This window comes from Sphaeramia orbicularis, chromosome 22, assembly GCF_902148855.1.
Source record: "Sphaeramia orbicularis chromosome 22, fSphaOr1.1, whole genome shotgun sequence".
Taxonomy (NCBI): Eukaryota; Metazoa; Chordata; class Actinopteri; order Kurtiformes; family Apogonidae; genus Sphaeramia; species Sphaeramia orbicularis.
Window position 1 is genome coordinate 51666100 of NC_043978.1, and position 25257 is coordinate 51691356.

At 37.9% G+C, this 25257-nt stretch overlaps 2 protein-coding genes across 7 annotated transcripts in view; one reads left to right on the forward strand and one right to left on the reverse strand.

Moving 5' to 3' along the window:
* Positions 1 to 12568, reverse strand: part of LOC115414076 (ELM2 and SANT domain-containing protein 1-like) — a 53554-nt gene extending 40986 nt beyond the window's left edge. For 2 of the 4 annotated variants that reach the window (XM_030127277.1, XM_030127274.1), the window contains exon 1: positions 2453 to 2575. The gene's annotated coding sequence lies outside the window, so the exon portion shown is untranslated. Of the gene's footprint in view, positions 1 to 2452; positions 2576 to 3298; positions 3874 to 12436 lie in introns of those variants that run through there. The other 2 variants (XM_030127276.1, XM_030127275.1) reach the window with 2 other exon arrangements.
* ptgr2 (prostaglandin reductase 2) lies at positions 2941 to 23355 on the forward strand. 3 transcript variants are annotated; one of them, XM_030127280.1, is made up of 8 exons: positions 2941 to 3056; positions 14724 to 14842; positions 17090 to 17281; positions 17490 to 17660; positions 20050 to 20259; positions 21441 to 21650; positions 21762 to 21801; positions 22511 to 23355. In XM_030127280.1, exons 2-8 carry the CDS (start codon positions 14840 to 14842, stop codon positions 22573 to 22575), a joined length of 891 nt encoding a protein of 296 aa, XP_029983140.1. In that variant the 5' UTR covers positions 2941 to 3056; positions 14724 to 14839; the 3' UTR covers positions 22576 to 23355. The 3 variants fall into 3 exon arrangements, with proteins under 3 accessions (XP_029983140.1, XP_029983141.1, XP_029983139.1); XM_030127281.1 differs by lacking the exon at positions 2941 to 3056 and adding an exon at positions 7175 to 7216 and having other exon boundaries at positions 22511 to 23353; XM_030127279.1 differs by lacking the exon at positions 2941 to 3056 and adding an exon at positions 13573 to 13998 and having other exon boundaries at positions 22511 to 23352.
* The last annotated feature ends 1902 nt before the right edge of the window (positions 23356 to 25257 follow it).

The window sequence follows — 25257 nt, forward strand, 5'->3', positions numbered from 1 at the left end:
GCTGAGATGCTGAAGTTTAAGACCTCAAACAAGCAAATTAAGTCAAAAACTAAATCAGTCAGATAGGAGGAGCTTACTACTGTTACAACAATAACATCTGATGACATCAAAAATCACAAAGCGCTTTTAAATGGTTTAAATCTGATACTATCAAGAGTCTAGGTGATTCCAAAGATGAGTTGGAGGAAAAATGTATTTTTGGTCAATAAACTTTCAATAAAATCTGGCTGCTACATTTTTCTCAGCTTCACTGACAGGGGCAGATGAAGTTAACTGGGGGTATATATTTTTAAAGTTGTAAAATTATTTTGAGTGTGTAAAAAAAAAGACATCTGAAGCCAAGAAATAACACTATGCATATGCACTGTAATCTATAAACGTAATATTTTTTGTTAAAATGGAAAATTAGTATTCAATGAAATGGGTATTCAGAAAAGGTACTGACTTTTTTAAAACAATATTCAGACCTACTACTAATAAATAAGCATTCAGTGTAGGAAGACAAGGCTTGGAAGGGATAAAACAGATTAGGTTAAATAAATAAATAAATAAAAATCAATTAACCCCTGACATTACTGTGCAATGTGACATCATCATCAAAACACAAGTTCCTACTGAAAACAACTATTTCCACTGGGAAGTTCATTAACAACTTTACTACAGCAATCAAAAACATTCAGAGCTCAGCTAAAATGGAACAGGGAGGAGGGGGCTCTTTTTCCCGCCAAACTACCCAAACAGACAGCAGGTTGAACGTGACACAAACGACTGAGTGAGTCATCAGAGGTGAAAAAAGGGAACCCGTGCCCTTTGAACCCTGGCTGCAAACTCAAACAGGAAGGACAACTGAAAGTGAGAATGCATGAGTCATGATGAAACAACCTATGGATGGGAAAAGGCAGAGCAGTTAAAAAAAAAAAAAAAAAAAAGTGGTCGTACAGGCTTCAGGAGGTTGCAGGAGATCTACTGCAACTATTGCTATGGGAACCCGTTATGATAATCAAAAATATTACAAGATAGCCAGGTTTTAGAACAGATTTTGACACAGTGCGCTCTGCCAAAATCCAAGCTACACACAGATCCCGACTGTTTCTGTTAAGATTTCAATCCTTGCTCCATCTGTATGAAACTGAATCTTGTCAAGACTCCAAACAGAGAAAACATTAAGTCTTCCTGCAGGTCACTGCATAGAAAGAAAAAACAAATACCTGCTGCTGCAGTCACGTTACATAAGCTATTTGTCAGCATGATCGTATAAATTAATATAAGGATCCCTGCAACACAGACACGGCAGCGTTCATGGTTTACAAATATAAGGAAGGGTGACTGACAATTGTCACCCTTTACTCTGGTGGCCTAGTAAAACACACGCTTCCTAAAATAGACAGCTGCAGCTGTTCAGATCCTGCACTGGCTCAGGGGCACGCTGACTGGGGAACTTGAATGACCACGCTGTGTGGCTACAAACACACACTCGAGCACCAATGCAACGCTGTCTTCCTCACTTCCACACTTTAAATGAAGCTACACATATTGATCACTAACTAGCTGCTAGTGGCCTACTGGCTCTTTAACTAATTGAGTCATTTTAAAGCACTTACCAATGCTTTATTCTACATGACTATATTACTGTTAATGGCCCATACTAAGTGGGCCACTGACAGATTCAATAAGGCCCCATACTGAGCACAGCATCAAGATCATCTCCAGGCATATAAATAAATCTACTCTGATGTGATCTGAATACACCAACCATTCTGACTTAATACACTGAGCAGTGACAGATTCCAGACTCCATGATGCACTTGTAAAAGTTGCCTAATAAGAGATTTGCACGGACTGGGGGGTGCACTGGGGGATGGGAAATTCTCGGATGGCACAGATGTTTCAATAAACAACTCTGCTGACAGCCCATGCAGATACTGATGTTATGGTTTGCTTTTTTATTTTTGCTGTTATAAAAACTGACTTAAATTTTGAAAAGTCTCTCAGGCCCACATCACAACATTTCTGAATGAGCACAGACAAACACTGTTAAATGTCATGTCATCTGTTTGATAATAGCTGCTATAGGCTAACATCAATGCTCAGCTAATGTGTCTGTATCCTTTACAAAGCAGACTTAGAAGCATGCATCAAAATTCTAATTTCACATACAAAGTGTCAAACTCTGCACTGACAGTGAAGCTGAGATATCTACTTTAACAAAGATGGTGTAAAACTTCTTTATTTTACAATGATTCAGCAGTAATTACAGTGTTTCTCAAAGTAATTTTGACTTTATGGCCTAACTAGTTGAAGAACATGCTCATGCACAATACAATAATAATATCTGCTTTATCATGTTTAATAAAAAGCTAATATGTTGCTAATCTATATTTTAGTAAACAGTTTACTGACAAGTATGCCTAAATGAAATGAACAGTTCTATTCCACACACACACACACACACTACATAGTGAGTTGTTAAATAATATCAAGTGTCCTCTGACCAAGACATGCACATAAATAAGACGAAGTTTCCTTGCAGAGCTGCGGTGCATCAGAGCACAAACACAACATACTCTGTGTGTGTGTGTGTGTGTGTGTGTGTGTGTGTGTGTGTGTGTGTAGTCTCAGTGTGAGGGATCATCGTGACGCATCACCAGTGTGCGACCTTACACAAGCCTGGGGTTTAGCCCAATAAACAAGTAACACGTTAAATTGGCTTAAATAAATGTCAAGCGAGGTTAGCCGTTCTAATCCACCGCCGTTTCCTAATTTAATTCAGCCTGCGTGTGCGTCTGGCACGGCACGGCGCGGCTCGCACACCGGGGGGACAGCCGCGGCCTGTACTGTGCGCAAGACGCGACAAATAAAAGGAAAAGGACAAGACAAACATGCTGAGTCCTTCCAGGCCGGGGCTCCTCCTGGCCCCCTCCTCTCCCCTCACCCTGTGTTCTTTGTTGGATTCGAACCCGTCCCTCCGCCGTGTCCCGCCGCTGCCGTTAGCCCCGCAGCCCGAGGGGACACGCATGTCAAACAAACCCAGGGGATCGATTCAACTTGTCAACAAGGTTAGTACGTCACATGGATGTGGGTCCGTGCACTCAATCCGCTTTGATTCAGCCGTTATTAACGTGTGCTCCACGAGCGCCATGAGTGCTCCGGTCCACGGCGGCGCGCGCCCACTCCGTTTCCGCGACGTAAACAAAACTTTGTCAGCGAGCGGCGGACACAATCACACGCATCCCGGACCGCGACCACACTAACAACAGTCACGGGCACCCCGGTCGTCCCCCTCGGCTCCGGTACTCACTGCGTTCGTCCTGAAAGCCGCTCCACGCACCGGCCGTTCTGCCGCGCGCAGGAGCGCACAGTCCGCAGCTCCGTCAGCCCGGTAGCGGCAGCAGCAGGCCCGCACGAGATAGATCCGTGATGATGACTGCACACATCCCCAAGGTTGACTCATGCTATGCCGCTGACCTCACTCACTGGTACTTTTTTCCCCCCACTCCCCCCCCCCCCTCGCTGCTACAAAGTCAAAACAGGGGGGTCGAAGTGGATGCGTGAACACGGCCCCTCACTGGTCGGAAATGGAGCGCTAACGTGCACGGACGCGGGAGCAATGCCGCCGCTGTCTGTTGCACATTACTGCAGTCAGATTGCACAAAAACACTCCGGTGCGGCCTGTCGCTGTGCGCGCATCCACTCCGTCCGCGTCTGCTCGTCTTGTGATCCCCCTCCTCCGCCACCAGCCTGCCGCTGGCCACACCCACTTCCATGACCATATAAGGTCTTCCTCTCACACGCAAGGCGCTGTAATTTACGGAGCAAGATCCCTCTCAGTCCATGCGGGAAATTCCAACACACATGGGAGGGCAGTGGGGATGTCAGAGGAAGGACGACCCGGTGAGCCGCGCTCCACTCCAACACTTTCCTTCTCATTTTTACGCACTGCTTTCACTTTCCCTGACATGACGAATCCACATGGCACAGCAAGAATAGCCTATCTGATTTATTTAGAACATGCAAAGAAATAAAACAAAACAAAGCAAATTAAGACAAAAACAAAATAACATTTAAATGAACAGAATCTATCCTCCAGCACATCCAAGTCTGAATTTTGCAAAAGGAGGAAGAAGTTTAAACTGATTTAATCCAACCCCTCAGTGCTTTTACACTTTTATCACTAAATTAATACAAGAATCAAACAATACTAGTTCCCTAATTTTACCATCGAACCACGACTAATCCATAATGCAGTAACTGAATTATACACACCAGTCTGTTCATGTCAGTGCAGTCATACAGACTCAGCAGTTCAACAGTTTTCTTCACTAATTCCAGCAGATTTATCAGCACATCATCCATAAACAAACAGGCCTCAGTGTCATTATTAAATACTGTAACCTCTAAAGAATTAATTCTTTATATCTTTTTTAAACTGAATTATGTTTGATATTTGTTTGATCTCCACAGTTTTCCTCCACAGACGGTGATACAGAAACTTTTTAACCTAGTGCGTACTTTATGAATCTGTAATTTTAATTTTCCCCTTAAATCCTAGCCTCCTTCTCTTTCACTAAACATTTCTTGAATATTCCCCTGCAGTCAATTACTCTTTGCTTTATACATTATATGAATAGTTTTGAACTCCACAAGGTCAATGAGTTTAAAGTTTTAGATTGGAAAAATAGTGTTATTAGGCTTTCTGATTTATAGAAGCTGCACACTTTCAAATCACACATTTCACTTTCTATTTTTGGGGCTAATGATGATTACTCTCTGTGGATGCATTATTTGAAAATATTTTACTATTTACCAATTTATTTTACATTTGTGTTAGGAGTTAAAACGTTTATTTAATAAAGCATATGTTTCTGTTTGTTGGTTAATCATTAATCAAACTGTTTCTACATGTTTGTTTCACAGTGAACAATTTTTAAATACTCTGTGTGTAAGATTTAAGGGGATTGGGGAGGGTCTGGTAGCACAAATGGAATATTCATTCATTCATCTTCTGAACCTGCTTTATCCACACTGGGGTTGTGGGGGGTGCCAGAGCCTATCCCAGTTACCTATGGGCGAAGGAGGGGTTCACCTTGGATGAGTCGGCAGTTCATGGCACTGACACACGGAGACAAACAACCAACCACTCTCACATTCACACCAATGGGCAGTTTTTATTGGATGGTGGGAAAGAAGAGGGAGTCCTCAGAGAGAACCCATGCAAACACTGGGAGAACATGCAAACTCCACACAGACAGGACCCTGGCTGGAACAAATGGAATAGAATATTCATAAATGTTTTATAGAGATGCACTAACAACTATGCAATATAACATTTGGACTGACAGCCAATTTTAATACGGATGTTATGTTATGTTTACTTTGTTATTTATCCACCGTTCACAAATACATCTTCATTTTATAAATGTAAGAACAGTTACTCTTTTAAAGTCTTTCAGCCCCATCATCTTAGGTTAAAAACAGATTCAATCATACAAACTTATGAAAAAAACAACTTTAATATAACACAATAATTTTACAGTGAGCTGAAATCAGAAAATATCCATACCGATGTCTGGCCAATATGTTAGTGCATTTGTAATGTTTGAATTAGTGTAAAATAACAAGACAATGAGATGTGTTTTTATTATATATCTACAGAGGAAGAAGGTCAGATATCTTGGCCAGAAACTCAAACATTTTGTCTTTTTTTTGTTTCCCCCTATTTTACAGGAGTTGGGTTCCAGTATTCCCATGTGTCACTTACTATAACTGTAGAGTGCACATCCACTGAACTTCTATGCTTAAGGAATCAAACTGAACCTGTTGATGTCCTCTTAATCATGGTCATATCATTAGTCATAATGTTTACAAGTAGATGTGTTTCTCCCTCTCACCAGAAATGTGGACTATTCTTTGGAATATGCATCTCTACCACAGAGGATCTTTGTCTCTGCTCTAGCTGAGCATAAACAGGGCCATGGATTGTAAGTTGTGGTAAAACCCATAAATGAGACACATATTCTGAATGCACTGTATATATATGCAAGTCATTCTCGTAAAACCAGAATAATATCAGCATATTCCCCGTCTAATCAGAGAAAGGTCCATTTGGAAAAAGGGTTATTTTTGAATATCCTTACAGAGCATGCCTTCTGGAACAATAGTGCAGTGGTTCTCAGTCTTTTTCTGTTGCCCCCTCCCCCCCCCCTTTGGAGGACAAAAAAATCTCCTCAACCCCAACAACACTGTACCAGTGGTGCAATTATAACTGTTATTGACAGAAACGTCAATATCGTAACAATACTTTTTGATTTTCCTTGAATAATTTTCTGTTCAAATTAAAAATAACTTAGATTTTTGCTTGAACAAAACAAATGAACTCAACCAGACTGCTCCCTGAGATTTTTTTTTTCCAAATAAAAATAGGAAAAATGCAATTATCTTACAACTATGACAATAAAGTTTTGTTTTTTTTTTAGAACATGCAAACATTGGTAACAAAGATGAACATTTTAACAATATCAGTGGATGCAATGAGCCTGTTTGCATTGCACATCTCAGAACATTAAAGTGCAAACTGTACAAAAACAAACATGTCACATGTGTCTTTTCCAGTCCAGTCCTTGTCTGTTCTCCAAACCTAAACTCTTTGTCCAGTCACAGATCACCATGGCACTAGATTTGTTTTTTGTACGTCCCTAAAATGAGTCCAGGGTGCTCAAATGCTAAAGCATTAGTTCCACCTGCTACATGTTCTAACCTGAAGAAAAAAAGAAAAAAAAAAACACCCAGGAGTGATCCCATGACCCCCCTGGCAAGCCTTCGCGCCCCCCCCTAGGTGGCCCACCCCACAGTTTGAGAAACACTGCAATAGTGCAATATTAGAGTCCATATTGTCATAAACAAGGCCTTTAGCATTTTAGCAGATACTATTGGAGAGGGTTAGGGAAGTATAAAGTTGGATGCAATTTGCTTTTTCACCACTAGATGTTGCTATGTATCACATACTGAACCTTTCATTTATTCAACAGCAAATCACCAAGGAGATACAAATGAACCCTGCAATATTTGGAGGAACTATGATCATACACACAATGCACAATAAACGACTGCAAACAACTGTACGGTGATTTCAACACTGCGACCTAAAACACATTCCTGTATTCTGCAATAGGCCTCATCTTGGCAGACAATTTGTCTTGTCACAGCAAGGAAAGCCCAGGTAACTAATAACATTAATGATGGCTTTGTTTGATGAAAGTAAACCACTGTGCAGCACAGCAGCTCCCCTGACCTGGCCTGACCTGGCACACTTCCACAGGATTATCAGCAGCAGAAGTGCCGCATACAGCGTGCTTCTTTCTGTCACTTCGTACTTGAGCTGTCAGATAATAATGTGTTTACATGCAGAAATTAAACCAAAGACGTTCACATCAGAGGTGGAGTGTTACATAATACGCATGCCTATGAGTTCAGGTAGCTAATATAAAAACACCCCCGCCCTCAGGCCCTTACATATAAATGTGTCTCTAGGTGTATATTACCAAGCTGCAATATAATAGTGACACAACTGGCCTGCCTAGCAGATAATGTTGCATATGCTGCAATATCAAGGAATTCAACATGACTGAGCATGTGTGGCCACACACTGCAGGCCTCTCTGTAGTCTCCAGCTCCTATTTTTCTTTTGGACATCTTGAAACATTCAAGTACTCCAGTCAGCCTAACACGCCTGCCTCCCATGCCACTGTCACAGCACACTGACAACTGTGGCCAGAGGGGATTTCACTTGGAAGAACCAGCATGGGTCTGTGAGGCTGACACACACACACACACACACAAACACACACACACACACACTATGTCAACAGAAAAGGAATCACTGGATGATATGGAATTAAATGATTATACTAGTATTTTTTATGCAACATCTCAAACATCAGGTGATTCCAGCTTGTCAAAAGTGGGTATTTGTTTGGTGTCGAACAGGAAAACTTCAACTCTGTATATTATAGATAAATGGAAAACAGAACTGTTGGTAGAATTAAGTGATGACCCATAGTATGAAATATGTGAAACTCCAGTGACTACAGCTAATTCCAGAAATTGGAAAATATTTGGTTGGAAAAACATAATGACATGTTTTATATCACCACAGATCCAAGAGGCTTCACTATCATAACCTCAGCCCTGTTGGAGGGTGTACGGTGAACAGCATGTGGGTCATGCACATGTTTTTTGGAAGTGCACAAAATTATCCCAACACTGGAATAACATCAGTGAAGAATTTGGAAAAATATTGGGATACGAACTACCAAGGACATGTTCTGTGTTATATTTGAGGCATTTAACAGGAAAAGACGAACCAAGCAAGGATGAATATTTGATTAAAATTCCTCTTGGCATCGTCTAAAAAAGCCATCACATGAAAATGGTGTAAAGAGGACCCCCCCCCCCCCCCCAACCCACCCTAAATAACTGGAGAGACATCGAGGAAGAAATTTACAACATGGAGAGACTTACTTATATCATAAGACCGAAGCAAGCAACTCATGAAGATCGATGGAAAAAGTGGACAATATGCAGGACAACAACTGACACTATGTTGTTAAAAACTCCACTTCCTGGTTGGGGAGGGGCAGGACCTCGCCTCACCTGTCAGGCCACACCCAACCATTTAAGAGGAAGGATCAGGCCCAAACCATCCTCTTTTTCCCTTTGTTTGACTGGGAGCATGTGGCCTGAAGAATCAGACTTAAATGCACAGACCGGATGGATGCATACCTGAATTCAAAATCATCCTATCCATGTCATCACCTGTACTATTCCACCTGTAAATAATCTGCCTGAAGAAAATAAAAGAATTAAACGGAATCCCTGACCAGTTATCATATCTGACCGTATGCCAGTGCAGAAGTTTTAATTATTCCAACACAAACCAGCCCTTCAACATCAGCCTTCATACTTTTTACACTATGTTCTAAATGTTTGTGTTGTAACATTTCTAAAATGTAACAATAAAATACAAGTAAAAAAAAAAAAAAAAAAGTGGGTATTTGTTTGCATGACTGTTGCAGCATTCGATATCAGTGTTTTCTCACTAGCGACAGATTGATGTATCTGTTCATCTCTTAAAGTGAAACTTTACCCCTATTTGGAACCTAACTCAACACACTGTAGAATGTTCAGAAGTGTTCCGCAGTCATCAGGAGGCTGAGAGAAGGTGAGGGCAGGGCTAGACTATATGACCAAAACATTACATTTCAATTATTTTCAATGTTACAGGTCACAGGTGTCAAACATGTGGCCCGGGGGCCAAATCCGGCCCACCAAAGAGTCCAGTCTGGCCCTTGGGATGAATTTGTGAAATGCAAAAATTACAATAAAATAGTTAGTTAGTTTTAGTTCAGTTCCACATCAGACCAATTCAATCTCCAGTGGGCAGGACCAGTCAAATACTATTATAATAACATATAAATAATGACAACTCCAAATTTTACTCTTTGTAAATGTAAATATTTTCATGTATTTACACTAAAACAAAGTATAATTTTGCAAAAAATGTGAATAACCTGAACAAATATGAACAACCTTAAATTTCTTAAGAGAAGTAAGTGTAATTTTAACAATATTCTGCCTATTGTTAAATGTTTTGTGTATTTGTAAGTTACAATGTACATGTGTAAATGATAAACTGAGGCAGAATATTGTTAAAATTACACTTATTTTTTCAGTTTATTCATGTTATTCACATCTTTTGAAAGGATAGTTTGTAGATGTAACCCTTTTCATAATGTAAATTTACTTTTTCACTCTAAAACACAGAGAAAAGTTTGGAGTTGACATTATTTATATGTTAATATATTATTGATCCATAATGCACATGTATAAATGATACGTTGAGGCATAATATTGTTAAAACTGCACTTATTTTTCTTAAGAAATTTCAGTTTTTTCAGGTTATTCACATTTTTAAAAATTTGGATAGTTTATAAAAGTAAGTATTTTCATAATTTAATGTTTTGGGGGTTTTTTGCACTGACAAAAAAAAATTTTTTGGAGTGGACATTATTTATATATTATTATGTTATTATTTTACTGGTTCGGCCCACTGCAGATCAAATTTAGCTGAATGTGGCCCCTCGACTAAAATGAGTTTGACACCCCTGTTATAGATGAATTACAAGCTTAATGGATTGTTTTCTAGATATATAAACTGAAGACAAAATATAATTCAAAAATACTCTGTCCTCAAACTATAGTTAGTTTGGGTTTTGGTACTGCTTTACCTTCTACAATATCTTGACAGTCTTCTGGAACACTGCAGAGCTCCTCACACCAACCACATTTGCCCGACAATAACAGCAGTTCTGTTGAATGACTACGCGCCTGTTAAGACCCAAAGTGGAACAAACAACAAACCAGGTGACTGAGCAGCAGTGAAAGACACCATTTACATGTTTGTTTTTTTGTCTTTCCTTTTCAAATTAAAGTTGTCGTTGTGACTCGAAGGAAGTGAAGTCAGTGCTTCAGTTCCCTCTAGGAAAATGAAAGCGTGTCGGCAGACTCCCACTGAAGGACAGGTGGACTGAACGGTTCTCATTTGAGGATGTTGGTAGAAATTTTTAGACTGATTTCATGAAACATCCAAAGTGGTTGAAACTACATCAGCACCATAGTGAAGAGGCAGTTTGGCCGTTTCCATATGGTTAGTTTAATGTTCAGTGTTTCACATTTATTTTATATGTGTATTTATTAGCTACGTTAACTTAACCCTTTCATGCATGATTTATAAGAACCTTAAACAAGATTTTTTTTCCTGAGTGTTTTTATTCCTCTTTCGGCATGAAAAAAAAAACAATGTGATTAAATTTTTTTTCATCAACCTATTTTTCATAGAGTTACAAAATGTCCACTCAGCTGGACACCATGTGTTTAATTTCAAAAGCGAAGAAACATGCATTTACTGATATACTGTGTGAAAACTATGAAATAAAAACATTTTAATGCTGCTAATTTGATGTTTTCTCACATTTTAACAAACTTTAATACTAGTTATTAGTTACTTCATGGAGATAACCCTCTGGTATCCCGTCCAGGAAGGCCCTTACTAAGCACCAAGTGTGCCTTTTTGGCACACTTGTGGAATAATGTCAAAAAAAAAAATTCATACAGTTTGTTTTTAATTCTTTTACACTTTTTTCTATTTCATCAACTTGAGCCATAAATAAAAATGTCAAATACTTAATAATTGTCACATTTTTTAACCCTTTAAATGCCGTGTTTGTAATGTAAAAAAAAACATTTTTTTGGATGCAAAAAACAAAAAAAAAAACAAATAAATTTTTTTCAATATATTACATAAAAAGTGGATCACATATTATTTGATTTTTTTTCATCCTGGCATATGTCAGTGATTAATTCCAACATTGGTTAATTTGCATTATTATTTTTGGTGCTAGGTCAAATGTTCAAAAATACTAGCTTCTGTCACCAAGTGTGCGTAAAATGCACACCTATAAATCAAACTATTAAATATTATATAGTGATTTATTTTTCTGCTCTAATTTGATTTTATTTTTGTAAATCAGGGTCAGCCCTAATCATACAGATCAAATGGAAGAAATAGTGCGTTTTAGGCACACTTGGCAGACAGATGCTAGTCTGGTCATTTTCTTTTGTTTACAATGTGCACATTTTAGTTGGTGGCCAGAATTTTAAAGATCATGCACAAATGAACAACTTTTGAATTCTAACCTTATTTAAATTGTGAAAAATAATATGAAGTTTTTTAACATGAAGTGCAAAGTGTGCCTAAAAGCCGCACCCCGACACCAGAGGGTTAAATATGCAAAAAAAAAAAAAAGCTAAAAAAAAAACCCTGTTAATTACAGTCTAATAACAATTTGCTTTTTTTTTGCACTCAAACATGTTAGTGCAGATCAGGTTTATCTAGAACAGGAGTTACAGTAATGGTCTGAATGTCAGTGTATTATTATGGGATGGTGTATAAGTGTCCACTGTGTTGTCTTATATGGAACTAAAACAACCAAAACCCATGAATATACAAGAGAACAGCTGGAGAAGAACTGTCCACTGTGCATGAAAGGGTTAAATATTCAGTTGAACAGTTAAAGGTACTTTTATAATTGCAGAAAAAATATGCATTTAAGCAAGCAACAAGTTAAAAAACAAAACAAACAGTGTAGTAATGAAGTGAACACCAGTGTCAGGTCTGGCTGAACAGATGCTAATGTTGTCAGTGCTACATACTCAACACATCATGTTGATAAAAACGTTTTGATGCGTTTTTACACAAATAATAAAGAGAGATCCGTTTCCAACAGCTATTTGTGGCTAGCTGGATCAGAACACCTCCTGCATATGAACTACTGTCAGAAAGCACATGTTATTCAGAAACAACGCATTCAGCTGGACTTACAGTAAACTCTGCAGTTCCATTGCACTCAAGCCGTCATTTCCCGTCGGACGGTGCCCTGCTGCGGCTAAAGTTGACGCTAAGGCGAATGTAACGGCAGAGATAAACAGAAAATCCTCCAACTTTTCCTGCTCAGGTCCCGACGTCTCTTCTTTACACTTGGTGCTAGCTTACGAACCGAAACTGCAAAAAAAAAAAAAAAAAAAACCGCCCTCACATGATGTATAAGTGAAAGTGAAATACAGTTTGACTCAGTGTTGGATGTGCTCAATAGCTGCAGTGTTGATGAATTACCATCAGAAGTAGGTTGTGAGGCTGCGTACCGTTTCGGATTCGTGCAGCTCCCTCAACGGATCGACGGCACCTACAGAGAGAGCACAGTATGGCAAGATAGTATACGTCCTCTAAACCGGAACACCGGCTAATAAAGTTCCACCTTAGCCTAGTCCAGTGTTTCTCAGACTATGGGGTGGGTCCCTTACAAGGAGCGCAAAGGCTTGCCAGGGGGAGGTCATGGGATCACTCATGGGTGTTTTTTTTTCTTCTTCAGGTTAGAATATGTTGCAGGTGGAACTAATGTTTTAGTGTTTGAGCACCCTGGACTCATTTTAGGGACGTACAAAAAAAAAAAAAAACTAATCTACTGCCATGGTAATCTGTCACTGACAAAGAGTTTAGGTTTGGAGAACAGACAAGGACTGGACTGGAAAAGACACATGTGACATGTTTGTGTTTTTGCACAGTTTGTTCAGTTTGCTCTTTAATGTTCTGAGATGTGCAGTGGAAACAGGCTCATTGCAGCCACTGAGACTGTTCAAATGTTCAACTTTGTTACCAATATTTGCTTGTTCTAAAAACACTAACTTTATTGTCATAGTTGTAAGATAATTGCGTTTTTCCTATTTTTATTTGGGAAAAAATCTCAGGGAGCAGTCTGGTTGAGTTTATTTGTATTATTCAAGCAAAATCCTAAGTTATTTTTAATTTGAACAGAAAATTATTCAAGGAAAACCCAAAAGTATTGTTATGATATTGATGTTTCTTTTGATAAAAGTTAGGACGGAAAAGACTAAGAACCACTGGATTAGCCACTTAAAATGCTACCTAAGAGTCATTAAAAATTCCTTACAATTAACAAATGATTTCCTGACGTTAGCGTACTGATATATTGGCTAAAACATCACACTGAATAAGGGTAAAACGACAATGACAATGAAAAGTGAAGAAGGTGTACTGCTGCCTAATGAGCTTTCACCGAAGACGGAAGTTGCTAGCAGTGAGTTCTCTCACTTTGCGGTCTGTGACTTCCGCTAGCTTACCCAGGCAGAGCATACAGACCTTTTTGGTGTTGTAAACACAGTTGTCAGAAGAAGTTTTCTGACGTGTTAGCGATTGTCACGCGTTGTAACAATACTTTAGCTGCACTCTTTTAAAAAGTTGTGAGCCTCTCTTGTGTAAAAAGCCGACTGGTGTTGCCAACTGTGGATATAAATACATCAACCTTGACTAGCATACTTGGTCCTGGACAATGCAGGTGCACACAGTGGTTCTCAACTCCAGACCTGGTAGGAACATGTCACTGCATTACACTGGTCAACAACAAATTTATTGTGTAAGTTTTTTGAGCTGCTTTAGGATAATTTTGGTGTGCTGAATCCAAAAATCACATTCATTTTGCTCAGTCAGGTCAACTTTCTGAACTATGCTACATATTGGCTTTTTAACATTTTTCCTTACATTTATGGGCATTTTCACATCATATGATACAAAATTCTTTCATATTTCTTGCAATAAACGAGTTCTGAAGATTTTACTTTTGCCAATTTATGATTAATGTTTTTTGAATATTACAGGTGAATGAAATGGCTTCGACTAGAAGATCTTGCAAAAGTAAAGCCTGACGTATTCTGCTCCATCTGCAGTGAATACACCATTGTACCTAACAGGAATCCTGTTAGAAAATGATTTTTTTTTTCTCTTAAAACCTATTTTGGGTGAGAACTATATTTTTTTTTTTAAAAATCAACTGATAAAGTCACAAAAATGTAATCAATTTTGTGAGAAGATCCAATTTTTCAAAATCAAATTAGCAAAAAAACCTGACCTGATTGAGAAAAACAGATGTCATTTTTGGATTTAGCGGTGCAAAATTGTCCTGATTCAGTTGAAAAAACCTAGACAACTTGCAAAAAACATTTTTTTGTAACCCAGTGTTATCAGGGTTTGAAAAGATGACCTCATTTCTTGTATTACACTCTTGTATTACGCTACTGTGACTTTCCTCCACAAGGTACAGACGGGGTGCCAGTTCCTGAAAACTTCCGCCTAGAGGAGAAGACTTTAACAACAGACCTCAAGGATGGAGAAGTGCTCGTCCGAACGCTTTACCTCTCAGTTGACCCCTACATGGTATTGATACTACCAAAACTGACATATTCATTTTCTGGTACCACTATCTAGTTCAGTGTTTCTCAAAGTGTGGGGCGTGCTGGGGGGGCATGGGATCTCTCCTGGGTGGTTGTTTTGGGGTTTTTTTCTCCTTCAGGTGAGAACATGTATCAGGTGGAACTAATATTTTAGTGTTGGAGTACCCTGGACTCATTTTAGGGACGTACAACAAACAAATCTACTGCCATGGTGATCTATCACTAGACTAAACAAAGAGTTTAGGTTTGGAGAATGGACAAGGATTGGACTGGGAAAAAAAAGTGGAATGTTTCTGTTTTTGCACAGTTTGTACAGTTTGCACTTTAATGTTCTGAGATGTGCCATTCAGATTCAGATTCAAGTTTATTTGTCATTTCAGCATACAAAAATACACAGAAACGAAATATTGTACTCAGGTCCCCAACTGTCAGCAGCATTCAGTAAAAATAGTATAAGTTACTGATAAAATAATAAAAATAATAAAATACTGATATAAAAAAATAACAATAACACCCCCCCTTAAAAATTACTTATAAATAACTAAAAAAAAAAGGTTTATTCATAAAGTGCACATCAGTAAAGTGCCAATTTAAAAGTGCATTCTGGGCTCAAAGTTCAGCAGGAGTTCATCATGTTAACTGCCTCTGGGTAAAAACTGTTTCGGAGTCTGGTGGAAATGGAATGGAATGGAAACAGGCTCATTGCAGCCATTGATATTGTTAAAATGTTAATCTTCATTACCAAAATTTGTTTGTTGTTCTAAAAAAAAAAAGTAACTTTATTGTCTTAGTTGTAAGATAATTGGGCATTTCCAATTTTTATTTGGAAAAATATTGTCTCGGTGCAGTCTTGTTGAGTTTATTTGTATTGTTCAAGCAAAAATCTAAGTTATTTTTAATTTGAACAACAAATTATTCAAGGAAAAGCAAAAAGTATTGTTATAATATTGACGTTTCTTTCAGTAAAAGTTATAATTGCACCACTGTTACAATGTTGCTGGGGTTGGGGGGGGGGCTGGAGATTTTTGTCCTCCAAAGGGGGGCCCGACAGAAAAAGATTGAGAACCGCTGATCTAGTTGAAAGTAGCACCAAAGCTACATATAGATTTGACTGCCAAAGTCTTCGTCACAGAAACTCAGATATTATACATTAAAAGACTATTTTGTATGTCACACACCTTCTGATTATTTATCATGTCTCTAGTGCAGGGCTGTCAAACTCATTTTAGTTCAGGGGCCACATCCAGCTAAATTAGATCTGCAGTGGACCGAACCAGTAAAATAATAACAGAATAATATAGAAATAATGTCAACTCCAAACTTTACTCTATGTTTTAGAGTGAAAAAGTAAATTTACATTATGAAAAAGTTTACATCTGCAATTTATCCTTTCTAAAGATGTGAATAATATGAACAAACTGAAAAAAATCAGTGTAATTGATCAATATTCTGCTTCAGTTTATCATTTACACATGTACATAATAACTTACAGATCACAGTGGATCTACAAACACACAAAATATTTAATAACAGACAGAATATTGGTACAATTGTATGTACTTCTCTTAACACATTTCAGGTTGTTCACATTTGTTCAGGTTATTCACCTTTTTTGTGAAATTATACTTTGTTTTAGTGTAAATACATGAAAATATTTACATTTACAAAGAGAAAAATGTGGAATTGTCATTATTTATATGTTATTATGATAGTATTTTACTGGTCCTGCCCACTGGAGATTGAATTGGTCTGAATGTGGAACCTGAACTAAAAAGATTGTTAATATCTTAGTGTAACTTTTGCATTTTACAAATTCATCCCAGGGGCCAGACTGGACCTTTGGCGGGCCGGATTTGGTCCCCACGCCGCAGGTTTGACACCTGTGCCTTAAGGGAACATCCTTCAGTTCATCACAAGCATTCAACATCAGCACATTCGGAGATACATGGTTTTCACAGGAAAGGGATGAAAAATTGCAGTATGAAAAGTAAAGCTGTAAGACAAATGTAATAGAGTAAAAAGTACATTTTTCTCAGAGATGTAATGGAGTAGGTGGATAAAGTAGCACAGAGTAGAAGTGAGTCTGTCAGACGTACACTTACTGACAGTACTTGGACTCCTCCCCTGGCTGTGTCTTACACTTACTCCTGCTGTGTCATTTCAACAAAGACAGCCAAGGCCTCACATTCCAAAACCTCCACCTACCTGCATATCTGTGTTTGTTTCTCAGCGATGCCGAATGAACGAAGAAACAGGTGCAGATTACCTGAAGCCGTGGCAGCTGTCCGAGTGTTTGGATGGTGGCGGTGTGGGTGTGGTGGAGTCCAGCCGCTGCACTTCCTGTCCTGAGGGATGCGTGGTCACCTCCTTTAACTGGCCTTGGCAAACTCATGCTGTTATGAAAGGAGGTGCCTTACAGAAGGTGTGGCATAGTAATGTGTATCAGTACTGTCTCTCATTCCACCCTGGTAAGCAGATGGGCTCACATTTCGTCAGAAAAAGTTCTAATTTGAGTAAAAAAAATACCAATGTTTTTATTTGTACTTTGGCTGAATTTAGCAAAGTGACTGACTGGATTCAACATGGACGTCAGCTGATCGGTTGTGAATGGTACTTTCTGGTTGTTGCAGGTGGATCCACAGTTAGTTGATGGGCATTTGTCCTACTTTTTGGGTGCGGTTGGCATCACTGGCCTCACTGCATTGCTGGGAGTACGGGAGAAAGGTCACGTGACAAAAGGGGCCAATCAGACCATGGTTGTGAGCGGTGCTGCTGGGGCCTGTGGTTCCATAGCTGGACAGGTAAGCACAGTATACCAAACATTTACAGATGCACGTCTGCTGAGGCTGCGCTGGAGGGTTCAACTGATCAGTCACCGTATATAGGTCTGACACAGATTCAGTGGTGTTCACATATATTTTTTAAATGTCAACATGAAAACCTTTTTTAAAGAAATGTTATGCATTTTTATTTTTGTTATTCACACGAAATCCTATCCCCGTATTTTGGTCAAAAGTGTTAGGCACTGCAAAAACAATAGTGATCACTGCAAAAAATCAAATACAGATGCTTACACTGGGTTACAAAAAAATGTTTTTTGCAAGTTGTCTAGGTTTTTTCAGCTGAATCAGGACCATTTTGCACCGCTAAATCCAAAAATGACATCTGTTTTTCTCAATCAGGTCAGGTTTTTTTGCTAATTTGATTTTGAAAAATTGGATCCTCTCACAAAATTGATTACAGTTTTGTGACTTTATCAGTTGATTTCTTATATAGTTCTCACCCAAAATAGGTTTTAAGAGAAAAAAAAAATCATTTTCTAACAGGATTCCTGTTAGGTACGATGGTGTATTCACCGCAGATGTAGCAGAATACGTCAGGCTTATTTTTGCAAGATCTTCTAGTCGAAGCCATTTCATTCACCTGTAATATTAAAAAAAACATTAATCATAAATTGGCACAAGTAAAATCTTCAGAACTCGTTTATTGCAAGAAATATGAAAGAATTTTGTATCATATGATGTGAAAATGCCCAGAAATGTAAGCAAAAATGTTAAAAAGCCAATATGTAGCATAGTTCAGAAAGTTGACCTGATTGAGCAAAATTCATGTGATTTTTGGATTCAGCACACCAAAATTATCCTAAATCAGCTCAAAAAACTTAAACAATAAATTTGTTGTTGACCAGTGTTATCGGCCATTTTATCGTGACCACTGACAAGTAAAGTCCTGATAATGTTGATTATCTCTTTATGATGGCATCGCTCAGTGGCTGGGATATATTAGGCAGCAAATGAAGTCGTCAGAGTTGATGTGCTGGAAACAGCAAAATGGGGGCATAAAGATCTAAGTGACTTTGTCTAAATTACAGGTGTCAAACATGCGGCCCGGGGGCCAAATCCGGCCCACCAAAGGGTCCAGTCTGGCCCCTTTGGATGAATTTGTGAAATGGAGAAATTACACTGAAGATATTAATAATCAAGGATGTGAAAATCATTTTTAGGTCAATTCAATTTAAAGTGGATCAGACCAGTAACATATTATCATAATAACCTATAAATAATGAAAACTGCAAATTTTCCTCTTTGTTTTAGTGTAAAAAAAAAAAGTAAAATTAGAAAAAGAAGTTACATTCACAGACTATCCTTTCACAAATATATGAATAACCTGAACAAATATGAACAATCTCAAGTATCTTAAGAGAAGTAAGTGGAATTTTAACAATATTCTGTCTGTTATTAAATCTTTAAGTTGTGATGCACATGTATAAATGATCAACTTAGGCGTAATATTGTTAACGTTGCACTTAACGTTGTTAACGTTGCACTAGTTCAGGTTCCACATTCAGAACAATTCAATCTCAAGTGGGTCAGACCAGTCAAATACGATCAGAATAACATAGAAATAATGACAACTCTAAATTTTTCTCTTTGTAAATGTAAATATTTTCTTGTATTTATACTAAAACAAAGTATAATTTTGTTTAAAAAAATGTGAATAACCTGGACAAATATGAACAACCTGAAATGTCTTAAGAGGGTTTTTTTTTTTTTTTCAATTTTAAAAATATTCTGTCTGTTATTAAATGTTTTGTGTGTTTGTAGATCCACTGTGATCTGTAAGTTATAATGTACATGTGGAAATGATAAACTGAGGCAGAATATTGTTAAAATTATACTTATTTTTTCAGTTTGTTCATGTTATTCACATCTTCTGAAAGGATAGTTTGTAGATGTAAACCTTTTCAGAATGTAATTTTACTTTTTTCGCTCTAAAACAGAGAAAAGTTTGGAGTTGACATTATTTCTATATTATTCTGTTTTTATTTTACTGGTTCGGCCCACTGCAGATCAAATTTAGCTGAATGTGGAACTGAACTAAAATGAGTTTGACAGCCTTGCTCTACATCTTTGCATTTATGTAATGTAATAATGTAAACCATTAAAATGCAGTAACTTATTTCTGTGCTGAAACTGTATTGAAATGATCCTTATCTTAATAGGTTTAAATAAAAAAAAGGTTTAAATAAAAGAAAGATAAGAGCAAGATGACTGATGGAAAATCTGTTACATAAACTGTATTCAGAGTAGCAGATCAAACAGAAACAGAAATAAACAGGAACACAGATTCGATTATAAGAAACAGAAGCCAAATCCTCCTCATGTCCTTTCCTACTTGCATCACTTCCAGATCGGCCGGCTGGACGGTTGTGTGAGAGTTGTCGGCATCTGTGGCTCTGATGACAAGTGCAGAGCTTTAGTAGAAGACTTAGGTTTCTCTGCAGCCATTAACTATCGCCAAGACGATGTCTGTGCGAGGCTAAAGGAGTGCTGCCCCGACGGCATTGATGTTTACTTTGACAACGTGGGAGGACACATCAGTGAGACTGTCATAGCACAGGTAAAAGGTACAGGTTCTTGGAGAATCATCTGTTGGCTGTTTGGTTCATGAAAATCAGATTAGATGTGTGCATGCGTGTGTGCGTGCGCACGACTCTGGCCTTTCCTCATTAAAATGAAGTAACTTTTACTAGTCATACATTGAATGTTCTGTCCTTCCTATGCTTTGCACTGGTTTGTCCAGTATGGATGTGGAAATCTCCTCATAACAGTGGTTTCCAGTGGTGGAGAATCCCAGCTCCATAAAGTAAAAGTCCTGCCATGTATTGGTTCTACGTGTTCACTTAACACAGGTGATTCCACTAATTATCCCATCTACCTGGATGAGGAGTTGTGCTCATTAAAATGGGCTGGTGCAGTGAATGGTTGGAACAAATACATGGCAGGATTTTTACTTTATGGAGCTGGGATTCTCCACGACTGGTGGTTTCCAACCTTTTTTGGTTCGTGAGCCCATTTTAACATCACAAATTTCAGGCGACCCCAGACATTCAAAACAGAGACTTTTTTTGGGCTAAAATTAATTTGTTTTTGATCATGTAATAGTTTACTATACTATGTTGCAAATAAACGTTAATTTTACATGACATTTAGGTTATATAATATACATTTTTATTTGTAAGTTTTCATTTTTAAAATTTTTTTTTATCAATTATTAGAAATTTCAGGTGATTCTATTTGAATTCCAAGCGACCCCACATGGGGTCCAGACCCTAAGGTTAAAAAAACTGCATTAACTGCTTCCAATCTCCTTTTTCAGTTGTGTGGTACAGTCTGTTCTTTCTCAGACTGATCAAATCTTGCACCACAAACATCTGAAACCAGTATTTAAGGGGTTAAACTGAAATGAGGAGGACAGAGGGTCTTATTTAGAGGCTCACTTGGGGTCTACATCCACCAGCAGCACCAGAGTTTGTATTGGAAAAATGTTGATTCTTTTACAGTGAAACCTTGACACTTTAGTAAGGTTTTTTTTTTTGTTTGTTTGTTTTTTTAATCAATTACAATAAATTCCAGGCGACCCCATTTAATTCCAGGCGACCCCACGTGGGGTCCCGACCCCAAGGTTGAAACCACTGCCTTATAGTCATCGTTAACCATGACTTTGATCTGAGAAGGTTCCTCTGTCGAACTGTGTGTTTTGACACTGACATGTTCTTCTGCTTCTCTCCTTACTTCTAGATGAACAAAGGTAGCCATGTAATCCTGTGCGGGCAGATCTCTCAGTATAATAAGGATGTGCCGTATCCTCCGCCCCTGAGCGTGGAAACACAGAACGCCCTGCAAAGAAACTGCATCACCCGGGAACGCTTTCTGGTGCTCAGCTACATGCACAAAGCAGAGGCTGCCCTGTGTGAGCTCAGCCAGTGGGTGAAATCAGGTCAAATCAAGGTGTGGAGGAAACCGTCGTGGTGCTTGTCTGTCTGACTGCGTGGGTGTGTTTGTTAAAACGGATGCTGCTTCCCCTTTTGTGTCTAATGTCATTTCTGTTTTTTTCTGCAGGTGCTAGAAACTGTGGTCAATGGCATTGAAAATATGGGAGGTATGTGGGTTTTAATTAGAGCATTTTCTCACTATTGTTTTGCTTTTGATAGAAGTACCCAGAATCTGGCCTAAAATAAATGTACTAATACCACACTGAATGTGGTACTGTGCACTAAAATGCTCCCTGTCAGTATTTTCCATATAGATGATGTTTTTGGACTAATTTTACTGCTGCATTAATGGGTGTGTTATATTTTACTGCCCAGTATGTTCAAAGTCGAGCTCATTTCTTCTGCTTTATATATTGGTGATTTTTAATCTACAGTAATGTATCATAAGATAATCCTATGTTTTTAGCATTACTGTCCATTTAGAAGCATTTGATATGGAACTACAACAATAAAATCCATGAATATACAAGAGAACAGCTGTAGAATAGCTGTCCACTGGAGTGACCACTATGCATGAAAAGGTTAAACTGTATGTTCTATGTAACTGATTCAGCTACTGACTACGTAGGACTAAAGTGTAGCTAACATTAGCATTAGCAAACAAGATGTCAATAAAACTTCATCTGCCAACAAGCCTGAGAAATGGACGAAAAAGCACACTGAGCTGTTTATGGACTAGGTTTTGTCACAGTTATGTATATTTATTTATTTATTTTTATGCTGAATACACCTTTAAAAACTATTTCTATTTTTAGCAGTTTCAAGCCACAAAGCCCATTTCAATACTCCTTTAAACCCCTCTTCTTTTTCTTGCAGTTGCTTTCTGCTCTATGATGAAAGGAGGAAACGTTGGGAAGCAAATAATAAAGATATCGGACTGAAGAAAACACCAAACATCTTCCTACAGATGCCTGGGGAAATTAGCCTTTGGATGGATTTAATATTAATTCAGTGATCTGTGATGATATATTGCATTGATTATAGTTGATACTCATGTGAAACTGCTAATGAAGAATCATGTTGAGAAAAATACTTGGAACAGAGTTAAAACATTTAACACTTGTTGATAATCAGTTTAGTTTCATGAGCGACGCAGCAGTCAAATAACTAGTGTAAAACTGCAGGAGTGGATTATACATATTAAAATATACTAAACAGCAAAAGTATGTTGGGGTGAAAACAATAATACTGATCCTGATATGATTGTGTTATTGTCACTAATGTCATAAATTTCTCTCGTACTTTGCGTTCTCTAACTGAAACACTATGTTGAAAGCAAAATGAACCATTTGACTGTAATTAGTTTTGAAGTTCTACCATCAGATTATGTTAATTACATGTTGTAATGTTTTTGTGTTGAGGAAAAAGCAGAACACTGCCTTGAAAATGAAGAAACTGAACACTAAATCATGAAATCAGAGACTAAAGCTATTTTTGTTACGTTTTACTTTTGTGTTGTCTTGCTTCTTGTACATCATTTTCAATACTGTGTCGTTACATCTGTTACCTTTGCCATTTTCATCTCACATTTTTCATTACTTTATCTTTTCTATAATTTTTCGCATATCTATGTTGCTACTGTTTTGTTACAGCTTTTATGTCATTCTTGTCTTATGTAATTTTTCATTTTCATTTCATCTTGTACAATACTTAAAAAATAATAATAATTTAAAACCACAAGCAATTTGGTTACTTTTTCTTTCAGTCAGAACCAAAAATTTGCCTTGGAATTTATCATGATAATCTATATTGCCTTACATCAGTGTTCCTCAAAGTGTGGGGCAGGCCCCCCGGGGGGGCATGGGATCTCTCCTTGGGTGGTTGTTTTTTTTGTTTTTTTTTTCTTCTCTCCTTCAGGTTAGAACATGTAGCAGGTGAACTAATATTTTAGTGTTAGAGCACCCTGCACTCACTTTAGGGACACACAACAAACAAATCTACTGCCATGGTGATCTGTCACTAGACTAGACAAAGAGTTTAGGTTTGGAGAATGGACAAGGATTGGACTGGAAAAGAAAAAAAGTGGAATGTTTGTTTTTGCACAATTTGTACAGTTTGCACTTTAATGTTCTGAGATGTGCAATGGAAACGGGCTCATTGCAGCCACTGATATTGTTAAAATGTTCATCTTCATAACCAAAATTTGTTTGTTCTAAAAAAAGTGACTTTACTGTCATAATTGTAAGATAATTGCGCATTTCCAATTTTTATTTGGAAAAATATTGTCTCGGAGCAGTCTTGTTGAGTTTATTTGTATTGTTCAAGCCAAAATCTAAGTTATTTTTAATTTGAACAACAAATTATTCTAGGAAAAGCAAAAAGTATTGTGATAATATTGACGTTTCTTTCAATAAAAGTTATAATTGTACCACTGTTACAATGTTGCTGGTATTGGGGGGGACCTGGAGATTTTTCGTCCTCCAAAGGGGGGCCCGACAGAAAAAGATTGAGAACCGCTGCCTTACATGAAAATGTTCATCATGACATCATTTTTTGCTGCAACAGCCCAACTCTAACATAACATCCCGTTTCAACCAGCCTTTTCAGATTTCAATATTATCTAAATTTAATCCACATGTAGACAAAAACACAATTTATTGTAATGAACATTTTTATTCCACAGCACTATAAACCATTAACAAAATAAAAATAGTGGTTGGCTCTAATTTCTGTTTTCACAAGAAAAAAAAAATGTGGCAGGTGTATAAATCATCTGTTCATTTCAGTGTTTCCCTTTCAAAGACGCAGCCTTGGAGTCAATGTCTTTTTTTTTCTTCTTCTTCTTCTTCTTTCAGACATACAGTTAAGTGTACAATAAACAACAATCATAACCAGATTCATAGTGATCAGTCAAGGTTTCTGATGTTTTCCTGTTGAAAATGCATCTTTACTTGGAGGTTAGGGTGAAGTAAAAGCTCATAGCAGCAGTCTCTGTCATGACTTTGGAAATCTATTCAACGCTGCCACCTGGTGGACAGATTAGAGAACCAGCAAAATACTGGGCAGCTTTGAAGAGGAACTGTTAAAACCAGTCAGCATAGTAGAATAATATACTTGGTAATAGTCTCCAATACATGTAAAAAAAAAAAAAAAAAGATTCATCTAAGGAGTGAGGAAAGACATGGGACTGTAGCTGAACTCAGCTGACTTTTCTCAGTTTGCTCAGAAGTTCTAGAAACTGCTTTCTTCATCACACCCAGGCTGAGCTGTGGGGGAGAAAAAATAGAACTGGATCTAAATCTGTTGAAACACTGCTTCTGTTAAAAAAGACTTCAAGAAATGTGATTCTGGCATTATTTCTGCATTTTTTGATCTGTTTGTTGTGGTGGAATTCAGGGACCTGCTACTACTGTCTACAAAGATTGCACAACAGCGCTCTCATGACACAGTTGAACCCTCTCATCGTTACAAAAAAGGACAAACACAAAGCTGTCAGAATCATTTCCACCACAGGGAATGCTCTCGTACCTCCCTAACCACGCTCATTATCACAGAGATGAGGCTTTCCTTGGTGAGGAATGCCCATTTCCAGTGCAGCAATAGAACATGAAGGAAAAAAAAAA

What these genes read in the sequence shown, in the direction of transcription:
- ptgr2 (XM_030127279.1), top strand. Translation starts at nt 13,962, where the DNA reads ATGCAGGTGCACACAGTGGTTCTCAACTCCAGACCTG. An exon ending in GTGGTTCCATAGCTGGACAG is followed by an intron (nt 17,661 to 20,049) that starts GTAAGCACAGTA and finishes CATCACTTCCAG; the next exon opens with ATCGGCCGGCTGGACGGTTG. An exon ending in TGAAATCAGGTCAAATCAAG is followed by an intron (nt 21,651 to 21,761) that starts GTGTGGAGGAAA and finishes TTTTTTCTGCAG; the next exon opens with GTGCTAGAAACTGTGGTCAA.